This window comes from Brachionichthys hirsutus, unplaced genomic scaffold (genome assembly GCF_040956055.1).
Source record: "Brachionichthys hirsutus isolate HB-005 unplaced genomic scaffold, CSIRO-AGI_Bhir_v1 contig_1484, whole genome shotgun sequence".
Classification (NCBI taxonomy): Eukaryota; Metazoa; Chordata; class Actinopteri; order Lophiiformes; family Brachionichthyidae; genus Brachionichthys; species Brachionichthys hirsutus.
Window position 1 is genome coordinate 44,244 of NW_027180581.1, and position 12,854 is coordinate 57,097.

At 41.1% G+C, this 12,854-nt stretch overlaps 1 protein-coding gene across 1 annotated transcript; it reads left to right on the forward strand.

Annotated features, from left to right (window-relative positions):
* Window positions 1-1,383: 1,383 nt before the first annotated feature.
* LOC137916038 (beta-2 adrenergic receptor-like) lies at window positions 1,384-2,659 on the forward strand. The gene has a single exon (XM_068759158.1). The coding sequence runs from the start codon at window positions 1,384-1,386 to the stop codon at window positions 2,635-2,637; it is 1,254 nt and encodes a 417-aa protein (XP_068615259.1). The 3' UTR covers window positions 2,638-2,659.
* The last annotated feature ends 10,195 nt before the right edge of the window (window positions 2,660-12,854 follow it).

The window sequence follows — 12,854 nt, forward strand, 5'->3', positions numbered from 1 at the left end:
ACCCTGTCATAGGCTTTCTCTAGATCTACAGACAATATGCAGCTCCTCCTGACCTGCCCAATACTTCTCCATTGCTTGCCTCAATGCAAACATTGCGTTTGTGGCAGTCTTCCTCAGCACAAAGCCATACTGCTGCTCACAAATACTTACTTCTGTCCTTAATCTAACCTCAACTATTTTTTTCCATGTCCTTCTAGTCAATAGTTGCATATTGCAGTCTTTGTATAGAACATACAAATGTGATTGCATTTTATATTGTTTAGTTTGAGAGGCAGTTTTTGTCCTGGGGTGAACACTCCCTATGCTGTAAAATCAGATTGATTTTTCCCTTTTTTTTCTTTTTTTTTCTTTAACATAATAATAATAATTAATAATATAATTATTGTTTCAACATTACATGAATGAAAATATTTTTTGATCTCATGTCAGCTTTCTGCAAGAAACACTTTCAGGTTTTAGTTTATAACTACCGGTAGTTTATATGTTCATGTAAAACAAGAAACGTGGATCACATCAAACTGTATAATTAGGTGCACCAGGAAAAGGAAAACTGTGATAGTCAAACCTAAAATGTTTCATTATACACAGACTTTTGTTTAACTTTTTTAACCTGTTTTTACATTAAATTAAAACAGACAAGTCTTATCAACTTTGCACGCATTAGTTAGTTTATGTACATGCTGGACTTTTATACTTTTAAAAGCTGTAAAGACAAAACTAAAAGTATTTTGTCTTTGCACCATTCCTCTCACGCTGCCTGCAACAGCAGCTGCAGGGACAATGTGTTCAAGCGCTCGGGATCGCTCAGCACCCTCAGGCTGACTTTCTGATTGGCTGAACACTGACCGTGATGTCATCACAGCACATTATAAGGGCTCTGACAAATAGTCTGAGAGACACATTTGAAGAAGCGGCTCAACTGAGGAACTGGGAGCGTGAGACATGCAGAGATTATCCAAGGCAGGCAGGAAAAAGGACATGTGACAGCTAATACTTACGGGAACTGCTTGATCAGTGACATTGCTGCTTTGCATGGGAGGCTTTAAGTAAGAGCTACCTGTGGAGGTTGGTACTTTTGTTCTTTCTTATTTTTAAAACATGCTTTATGATCAGCGTTCTCTGAAGCCAAAGGGTGCGATAAGTTGTGAGCTTTGCGCTGGAGGTTTTGTTCTTTTAGTATGAATTAGTAATCAACGAAACTTTGTTCATTTTTTATGCAGAATTTCTATGACTTTAATATACAGTATATATTTTTTAACTGTTATTATTCCTTTTATGGAATTACAGTTGTAGAGTTTTATAGGTTTAAAGTACGATCTTCACCTTTGTGTTTTTGTCTCATGTGTGTTGTGTGTGTGTGTTATCTACGTATGATTTATTCAGATGGGAAGTACAACGCCCGCAGTGTACCTCAATGCGAGTACAGAGCTGATCACTCTGTCAGACCCAGCTAAGCAAGAGGAGAGTTACAGTGAGGTGAAAATGATCCTGCTGGGCATGATCATGTCTCTTCTCATCTTGTGCATCGTCTTCGGCAACATTTTAGTCATAACCGCGATTGCCCGCTTCCAACGGCTCCAAAACGTCACCAATTGTTTCATCACGTCCCTGGCCTGTGCCGACCTGGTCATGGGTCTCATTGTGGTGCCTTTTGGTGCTTGCTACATCATATTTAAGACTTGGCACTTTGGGAGTTTCTGGTGTGAATTCTGGACGGCAACCGATGTGCTCTGCGTGACTGCGAGTATCGAGACCCTGTGTGTCATAGCTATTGATCGCTATCTGGCCATCACGTCTCCATTCCGTTACCAGTCCATGCTGACCAAGTGCAGAGCCCGCATTGTTGTGGTCTTGGTGTGGGTCATCGCCGCTCTGATATCGTACCTTCCCATCCACATGAAGTGGTGGATATCAGATGACGAGGAAGCTAAGAGATGCATTGAGGACAGTAACTGCTGTGAATTTGACACTAACATGGCTTATGCCATTACCTCCTCCATCATCTCCTTCTACATCCCTTTGGTCATCATGGTTTTTGTGTACAGCCGGGTTTTCCAGGAGGCCAAGCGCCAATTGAAGAAGATTGACCAAAGCGTTGGACGCTTCCACAATAGTGGCAATAGCGACCTTAAAACTTTAGAGACCAATATTGGGCGTGGCCACAAGAAAGTCAAGTTTTGCCTGCGGGAACACAAAGCCTTAAAGACATTGGGCATCATCATGGGGACCTTTACTCTCTGCTGGCTTCCCTTCTTCCTGCTCAATGTGGTGGTGGCTATATGGAAGGATCAGCACAATGAACTTGCGTTCAGGATACTCAACTGGATCGGTTACGCAAACTCTGCCTTCAACCCTCTGATTTACTGCCGGAGCCCCGAGTTCAGGCATGCCTTCAAGGAACTCCTCTGCCTGAAGAGGAACCGCCTGAGCAACCCAGGGCCCATTAATGGTTGCATCTACAGTGGGCAAAGCTGGCTGAGCGAGCAGCAAGGGAGGAGCAAGGGCAGCTTTGAGGACAGCAATGCCAATGAAGGCTGTCCGGGGACGGAAGATGGAGTCTGCAGTGTCGTGGACAGAGCAGTGGACACCAACGGGAACTGCAATAAAGGTCTGACGACTACAACTACAGTCCTTTGAACTCCAACGCCAGAGATTTCTGTCGACAGGGTAATCCAGACATGTTTACATTAGTATCATGAACTTTTATTGTTTTAATAATAAAAGGTAAAACCAGTTCAACTTCAGTGCACTACTTAAAAAAAAAAAATGAAATGATCATGGTCCACTGTGGAAAGTATTTCTCACCTATTTAGTGAGAAATTTACAGTACATTGTCCTTTTGTTGGATTGATCAAGTTTTATTTTCATCTACCTCATCACTCCTTTATCAATACATGTTTATTGATTATCTAAATTAGTTCAAATCTATTCACTGTCCTCATGAATTAAAGGACAGTATCTCAGTTGTTTATTTTATGCTACTAAATGGCCTATGGATTGTATAATTGCTTATTATCTGTGTCAAATGTACTGTTGGCATGTTGTTTTTGCCCCTGAGTTTTTGTTCAAAAGAGCTCACAACTTAGATAACAGCAGCATAAAAAAAAAAAAACGTGTTAGTCAATTTCCTAAATGTAAATTTCATTCGGCCATGCTAATTCAGCATCAAAAGAGAGCACTGCATTTCTGTTGGCAAGACGTATGGAAGAAACACATTTAATGCCTCTTTGCTGCTTTGCTTAACAAAATACATTCCGGGCCAAGAAACACATGTGATTTGGCTTCATTTCGATTCCACGATGATCAACAGCAGGTGTCGCAGAACCTTCCTCACTCCCTTTTCCCCTCTCTTCACTGCTCAGCAACGTTCCGACAACGTTCTGCTCCCCGCTCTGGTGTTTAAACAGCCTGTTGCATGAGAGACTGAAACAGATAATGCCAGAGATATGAAGCTGTCTACATTTTACTGTGATGCAGACTGAGAAAACCTAGCTCTGCGGCGGCGATCCTTTTGCAGTAGCTTCTCAGTTTGCATACTATATATCAGAAAGATTACAATATGCCCCCCCCCCCCCGATTGCATCTATCTTTCGAGGCATATGAAATCACAAACAAAGTTATTGTGATTAAAATAAAATTGAAGATAAATTAAAGTAGTTTACTACTGGATATACAGTATGCCTGTCATATCTTGAATCAGGGTATGGGTTAATGTGTGCAATATTGAAATCAGTATTTGGTACATTATGTGGTCATTGCATAGCCGAGGTGTAAGAAAACCTAATTGTCTGTGTTCCCCTCTGGGTGCTGGTAGCAACTGTTTGTTTATTACATCATGTGGTTGCTGTGTTTGAGCATTTGATGATTGAAACCGGAGAACCGTTTCCATAGTGGTGGTAAAAGGGTACGAACCACACAAAATAATAAACAGCGTGCTGAAATAGCCAAGAGATAATACATTTCCAGACATGAGGCAGAGACAAGAAAATAGTCCAAGGCAGTGCACCTATGATGCCGTGCCGTGACATTTCCCAGAGTCTCCTCACTGCTAACGGATGTTTTATTAAACAAGTCAAACATTTGGACAAGACACTGCCCTGAGAAGTGTCTCGTTTCTTCCTTCTGTGACTGGCGGTTTCAGTCAAACTAGTCTTGACGCAGTTTGTGTACCGGCTCCAGGAAATGCCGAGCCCAACCCAATAAACATGAATAAATACATCATGCTTCTTGGGTGCAGCATCAGATAAGTCCATTCCAAAAATAACAAGACGAGATTAGTTGATTAGAAAGTATATTGTTTCCAATTTGTGGTTCAAATTAGATTCAAAAGGCTAAACATTCAATTAACTGTTTTTCAAATTACCCGTCTTATAATCACGGATTCTTTACTTAAGCGCTAATAGAAAATGAGCACTTTGCAGACAACTCAGACAGTTTGCCCACTATCTATTCCAATGGACACACAGTCACACGATTAATTCCTTGTAATATCATTGCTTTAAAAGAGGAGCAAACGGGTTGTTGCTGTAGATTTGACCTCACTTTCTTTGGTTATCTCTCATAATTGTGATTGAAGGCAGGAGGACAAGCAGCGATTCTCTCCCAGTCTGAAAGGTCTGGAGAAAGGTCAACTGACATTGTCAAAACTGTGAACTTTGTTCCCTCAGGGGAATATCTATGTACTGTATTGCTGCGTTTCAGTGCTGTAGTCACTGACCTTAGGAATAGACGTATCTATGGTGACATCACATGTCAATGTTTGTCATGTGATAAACAAGCTTTTCAGAATGTTTTCTTTTTTTTTTTCCTGTTTTTCATTTTCATGGATTTTCAGCAAAGTAAATGTAGAGGTTAGAAGTCATCACAAATCTTTTCCTCCAAAATCCACACTGTAAAGCACAAAATATTACAAGGCTACTTGCCCAACAATTCGCTATTCAATTCAAGGGACAGTTAAATATTTAAAATATTTATTTTGTTATTTTTCATGGAAATTGTGTGAATTGTCAATTATAGGATACATCAATTCAATTAGCATCTTATCTCGGGGGACATAGGTCATTATTCCTGGATGCAGAAATCAGGACTTTTAAATTATTTATTTAATTTATTTTTTTAAATAATTTATATTTTAAGGTCATTAATGAGAAGATGGCATAAATGTTGACTGGCAATAGCATTAAATTATTTCACACCAAAACTTTGTAGGCAGTTAAATAACATTACATGTAAGAGTAATATGCGTTTATCATTTTTGCATCAACTTGCCCTTTAATTTCCACGTGTGCATATATTTATAACACATGGGTACTTCACAAGTAATCCTTGCATGTCTGCGCTATATTTGTAGTGATGCGTTTGTGGACTGTGGTAATATTTCCTGGTGATCTGTATTCGTCCAAGTGGAGTAGAATGTAGATGTACTAATACACACGGCTCCCTCCTGGCAAAGGTCTTCTCCTTGCATTGGTTCGTCAATATGCCTGTATGGCTAACATTCCAAACACATCAATCAATATCTTGCTGTCCAATGAAAGTCCAGCCTTAGCATACTCACTTTGCCCACTAATTAATGGCCACTCTGCAAATGGATCTTTTTCCGAATGGATTTCGAGTGGCATGTCGCAATGATCTTATCGTGTGAAGCTTATGTTATCAATGCAAGACAATCCATAATGGGCTTCGTAACGGATTCGAACCCTTTGATCAAACCGGTCGGGCCATTAGATTGACACGATGAACTTGAAGCAGCTCTTTATTTCATGTTTATGAAACGTTTGTTGAATGTTGAGCTCAAAAACTGTTAACAATTAATGTCTGGCGTGCAGCTTGTTATCTCGCACCTTAATATCTCCGTCAAAGCCCTCTGACTCATTTGTGACTCGTTTGAAGACTGAAGAATAAATTGTTTGTTGTGTGAATGTGAATTTTCCAAGAAGCTATGCTTTAGCCTTCATGTTATAACTAAGCCTGTCCTACACGACACCTTTTTCACGGGAGTGAAAAAAAAAAAAAAAGTTGCAGCGCAGCTGAATGTTTACTAAATGTTTGCAAGCTATATTCGCACAAATGTTTTTTTCCCCACTGTTAAGGTAATGAAGCCTGTTCCATGCGGTGTCCTTTGCTATTTATACAACAAAAGAAAGTGTATGATGTAACAGTTGTATTGAAATAAATGATGTATGTATATATATTGCAATGTTACGTTCATTAAAATGCTGAAAAGTGAGTCTAAATCAAGAATAATATATAAACCTTCTGGATACATCAGTCCTTTGTGCTGACAGCACAAAGGCTATTTCAGTCCTGAACAACCCAGTCAGAGATCCAGGGAGATGATGGATAGGTGGGAAATTCGGATAATGTTTGTCATTGTAAAGGTGCATGTCTTCTCACTGCTCCAGTTGATTATAGATTACGCCAACCAACTAATTCTATCCCAGAGATCCATGGGAGGACGGATGCTGAGATATAGAGCAATAAAAATGTCTTGATATTTGAGACATAGCCAGAGTAGCGTGTTTCAAATGTTGTTTTATCCAGGAACAAAATATCAGATGACTGACAACTGAAAATCCAGAGATTATTTATCAAGGTTAAGAATGGAGGAAAAACCCAAACAGAAGAAGTCAAATAGATTTTCAAGTTGCAGAGACACCGGAGATTAGAAGCTTTCATGTCACGGAAGTTTAAAGATACACCACGTGTGCCTCCCCTGGAGGAGCATATTGAACCCTTTTACATGGTTGTCACTTTATAAAAAGCGGCAGCGCTGTTTGACGGAAAGCGGTACAAGGGGTAAGTTCTTAGCTGGTCGCAACATCTATATAATCCTGAACATATTAAATACGTTATTAGTATTACTAAAGCGATACCATGGCCGTAGTGTCGATAATGGCGTCTTTACTTGTTGAAGAGCAAAATATGCATATTTAAAACATCCATTATGAGGAAACGCTTCAGTGAAGGCAGGTCAGGCTCGTCTAATAGGCCAGGCTGCGAAAACATGCCGAACAAGCGCTCCTGGCAGGCATAACGGCTGCAGCTGGCCACGGTGAACAGCCTGGCTTTGTAAGGTTTCTTAGCATATGCATCACAATAAAAGAAACTGGCAAACGAATGTATAAAAAATTAGCAAATATTTTGTCTTTTAATATTCTTGTGAACTCGCTCTTGACTGAAGAAAACAACGAAATGTAGAAGAAAATCATTGTTGCATAGTATCAAGGTGGAATAGGATTCAGCCAGTGTCACCCTTTGTTCAAAATTATACACCCGTCGTCACAAAGACACAGCAGGATTCATGCAATGTCTCTGGTCCATCTCTCTGATTCATGAAGCTCCAATCACATGATGAACAACGTACCTGCTCTATCTGAAGAGGTGCCGCGATGGAACCTGATGAAGAGGACAAAGAGGCACCTTCAGTCTCAAAGCATCCGTTTTTGTACTCGGGACCTGTTCACTGCCAGTCACCTTCTAATCTCTAAGTCTCCCTGGTATTAGAAATATTTTACTTCATTTTAAGACATCAGTTGTTTTATATATTCCTGGACTTTAAATGCTCATAAGTCAGTGATAGCTGTTGCACAGACTTATGTGGGGCCTTGAAGGCCAAGTTTCATTACTGATGGAGAAACTGATAAAACTATCTAACTATCTAAAACTAAAAACTAACTATCTTCTCAGATATCTGAAGTAACATCTACAATGAAAAAATAAATAAATGCTACACTACAGACAGAACTAAACATTTCTCTAAGATTTGTGTCATGCAAGCAGATTAAAAAGGGGCCGCGTTTTTGATTTCAGTTTTTCAGCTTTCATTTTCACATGACAGGAAATAATATGCCGGGCGCTTCCTGTTCAGAAACTCTCTCTATGCAGAGAGACATTACTTTAACATATTTCAGAGAGCATGTCAAGCAAGATATAAGCTGTGCACAAAAAGAAAGAAAAGAGAAAGGGGAGGACAGCTCTCTGGAGAAAGGTCTGTTCTCTCAGATATCACGTAGTGCCAGCGTGAAAACGTTGATAGATCGATAAGTCCCCTGGCGCTTCTGGTGACCAAAGCGACAGAGGCGGCGCAATGTCTGCCGTCTCCTCTCTCCCAAGGGCTGTACTAGCGTGTGTGTGTGTTTCTAGATATGTGTGTGCCCCTTCTCAGGCGGAGGGGCATCCCTGATCAGCTGGTCCACATATGAAAAACTGGTTCCTCCTGATGTTATGCCAATATTAAAGCAAATCTTAAATCAGAATCCTCTTCATTCTAAAGACGCATCGAAACACTTAAATACACTTTATCCTCCAACAGGCTACAGTAACACGTCAATTTTCTGCTGCCTACTGAATGAAAGTTCAGATTTAGATAGACTATTTCCTTTAACACGTTCACGAGGCTCTAGTCTGTAAGGCTCAAACCTTAAGTTACGGATTCTGCATCATCAGCTCTTTTCCTGAGCTACTTTGCCAATGAAACTCAACTTAAAGAAACAAATCAATGTTTTTTATGACAGGCAGAGTAAATCAATTGGATCAATGTCTTGGCTCAGCACAAACACTGTGTGTTTTTTTTTCTTACTATTTCTTAAGGCCCAGTTGGACCAAAAGGTGACAGCACATAGTCACAGCTCATTTCTTGTAACAATGTCGTAGTTTTAACATCATCTTTTCCACATAGCTGTTGTGGGTTGATGACACACTTGTTGGTGAAGCAGCACGTGAGGTAACCTTTAACATGCAGCTAAGCCTGGAACTCACAAGATCGCTCTCCGGTTTCTATAAACCCACTATCTAGTCCCTGCAGGAGATCTTGTGATTTAGAGCTTTGTTGTATTCACAAAGAATGTTTCTGAGCTTACCTTTCAGAGAGCCAACTGACAATAAGTTGTCAGGGAACCCAGCCAGAGCCTCCTGCCCCACGTAGCTCCGCCCTCCTGCTCTACGCTCGCTACTCTTCCTGCCACGCCCGTCATCAGCTCATCCACATCACCTGTGCTGCTCTGGACACCTGCTGCTCATCTCCTCTGCTCTCTGCCAGATTGTCAGTGACTTGTTTCTGCTCTCCAGCACTCTAATCCTGATTCTAATTCATGTGTCCCTGCCCTGCTTGTTTTTTTTTTGGGCTTTTTGTCTGTTTGCCTGCTCCTCTGGGTTTGTCTGCTTGATTGATCTGATTACCTGCTTTGGGAACTCTGCTTGTTTCCCGGAACTCATCTACTGCGTCCCCCATTTTGATTTGTCTGCTGGAAACATTAAAGTTACGTTTCTGGATTCCCTTCTCCTGTTGTGCTTTAGGGTTCTCCCTGTCTGTGACCTGACATAAGTACCCATAAATAAATGCATCTTTGTACCATCAGCTCCTTTCTCATGACTGTCTTAACACCCTTTCCTGTTTAGTGTGGCCGTTTATGGAGTAACTTTAAATAAAATAAATTATGCAACACAGGAAAGGATTCATGACAAATGCCTCCTTGCTTTTTCTTCAGCTGCAATTTGTCCTCCTTTTTCCAAACATCGCCTCAAAGGTCAGTACGATTGACGCAGCTAGCTCTTTGCCAGTAATACACAACCAAGCAATTGATATAAATATTTTAATCATACCTTCACATTTTGCCACATTAAATGGTGGTACAGTTCTGCCCTTACCTGGAATACTGTTGTTGTTTTTTTATTTCCTTCTCTTACTTTTGTGCGCCTATACTGCTTCCCCTCATTATAAGTCACTGGCTTTAAGGCTTGAGCTTTGGATGTTTACTTGTGGTCAACTTTCTGAACCGATGGTGACAAGCTGCATGTTTTGTTTTCTTTTTGTATGTAGTTTTATGTGATGAAACAAGAATTTTGGCTTTAGCTTACAAGAGGCTTAGGAAGTTTTTTCACCAGCTGCCGAAATCACCCACAGTGACGTAAATACAATGAACATGGTCTATTTGCACGTCTTAATTTAAAGTGTCAGCTTTATCCATCCCTCTCGTCGACAGCCGCTCTCCCGACTTGCGGCTCATGGGAGCCTATCCCAGCTTGCTATGGGCGAGAGGTGGGGTACACCCCAGGCACGTCGCCAGCACATCGCGGGGCCACACAGAGGGACAACCACTCATACACCACGTACAATTATATGAACAGCCAATTCACCTCAGCTGCCTGTTTTTGGAGGAAACGGGAGAACCCGAAGAAAACCGCAGAACATAAAAACACTGAGCAGAAAGGATCTAAACCCGTTATCTGCTTGCTGTGAGGTGACAACGCTAACACTACGCCACCGTGCCGCCCTGTCAGCTTCATATTTTTTTTACGACTGTAATAAGCATCAGTACATTCGCACTTTGATGTACACAGTGACATAAACAGGCTGCACGGGAAGGACCTTATTGAAACCTTTTTTCTATCTCTCGTTCCCAACGGCTCAGTTACCTGACAAAACAACCGGTGCAATCAATTTGGCTGCGAGGTAGCTCTGCTATATTGTATTCTTAATGGTGAGCAATTCTATTTGTCAATGGCTTGCATGTTTATCACCTACCGATGCATTATTACCTTGCAATGAAGTCCTGTCCAGTTTAGGCTGATTACACCGACTATTGCTCTGTGCTCTGAGCTGCGGGCATTGACTTTTGAAGAATGCATTCATCAGCCAGAGGCCTCACTGGTGCATCAATCACGCACCACCATGTTGCGTCCGTTTATCGGGTTGCAGATCGTGCTGGAGCCTGTCCCAGGAGTCGACGGGCAAGAGGCAGGCTACACCCTGGACAAGCCGCCAGTTCATCGCAGGGCCACACAGGCACGCACACACAGCTATGGACAATTTAGTGTGACCAAGTTTTGGTGTTGGAGGAAGTCGGAGAACCCGGAGAGAACCTGTGACCTTCTTGCCCGTGAGGCTTGATGCCACTGGGCCACCGCGCTGCCCTGAATTGCACCAGTGTAATGATGTTCATTCATTCACTGGATGATGTGCAGAAAAGGACTGTCTGAAAAACCTTCCTCTTTTAAATAAATCTCAAAATCTCACACATTTTAAATCATCCAATTGTCCCGTTGACCAAATAAGATGAGAAGTTTTTGATTTGGACCCGTCGCACATGTCACGACCTGCCACTGCTCTTCCTTATCCTTTGACACGTTCCCAGGCCTGCTGACAGCATTCACCAGATGAGAGATGAAGATGCTGGTCATCAGAGTAAACAGATACCTAATAAGGAGCCACAGATATGAATACAGGGAGATAGTGTTCAGCTAACTAGTGTGCCAGGGTGTTTATGGGCTTGTGGTTAATGTCCTGTGGGAAAGACATTTCCAAGAGTAAACCCTGACTGGACATGTGAGGTGGAAGCTATGACTTGAATGCAAAACACATTTCAGGCCGATCAAAAATAATCCGCTCGCATGGCTCACCATCACGTTACGGTTGCTGCTCTATGAGGAAAAGGAGCATGCTGGGCTCTACCATCAATTCATAATAGGAAGCCATTGATGGGAAGGAAATGAAAGTGGAATCACCTGAAAGGGCGTGGCATGTTTGAGGCAGTGACTTATCCGATATCATGTTCCTGAGACGCTCAAGATAGAACACACTGGAAACAGAAAACCTGTTCGTTAAGGATGTGAACTGCAGAAAGAGAGCTATTGTTCCAGGAAATGAGAGGTGTGGTGTACAAACACACGGAGAGAGACGAGGCAGCGTCTGTATGTGTCCAGTGGACTGTAGAGGTAACTCACCCGCATCCCTCCTCCTCACCTACACACAAATTCCATGTTTCACAAGGCTCTTATTTTATTTAATTTTTTACCGTAATATAAACGTGTTTTCTCTCACTGATCAAGTTGGAACATTTGCCGAATAATATATATATATTTTAAATATAAAGGATAAACTATTTATTGCAAGTTAAACCAAAGTGGGGAAAAAGAAGGCACACTGCTCTCACTTTACCCCCTGCATTTTCTCGAGTATTATTTCAACCAAGCAGATTATGATTTATTTTTACAGTCTCCTTCTACGCCACATGCAATCTTTGTTTGGTGAAAAGTCTTTGGGTTTCAAGAAATGATTTACCTGTTCTTTTATTCTGTAATTATATTTAATTATTCATTAGAGTAATTAAATAAAATAAAAAATATAAAACAACCTGGCTCCAGTATCCCAAAAAGATCATTTGAATGAAAGCCTGGGAATACTTTGAAAGGAATAACAATTCAGTGCTTGTTTTGGCAGAGATTTGAACCAGCTAAACTGATGCCTGTGAAGAAAGAAGAAGCCCGGCAAGATTACTCAGCATGCAGACAATGCATGCGAGCACTCCTTCCTTTGGCTTGTTCCTTTGCCACAGCCTTCCTAATACTTCCTTTTTCTGAACCCTGACATGTTTTTCTATTCACATTTTCCATTGTGCCAGATCTTTGTTTAATATCCTATTTCTGTAATTCAAGACATGCAATTATAGGAACGCTACCTCCTTCAAAAGTGGGACCAAATTTAAGTAGTACAAAATGTACTAAATCAAAAGCATTTCAGTCTGAAATGTATGCCTATTTTTTTTACTCATTGGAGGACCTTGCCACACAAATCAACTTTAATTATTGCAAACCCAAAACCCAAACGGTGACACTTTATGCTTATAAGACTTACAATTTTAGGATTTAAGCCTAAAATAGATTATGGAAATCTGTCTCTTTGTGTCACCTGTTGAAAATGGCTGCAGTATCTGATACAAAGCAGGCTGCAGCTGAGAACCGTCTTTTAATGCTGACCCCTGACTCATGTGAGGAACCAATCATGTGATAGCCAAACACAAAATAGGCAGGAGAGCTCCCTCTTGTGGCGAGTTTAAGGCACAACTTTTTTCCGT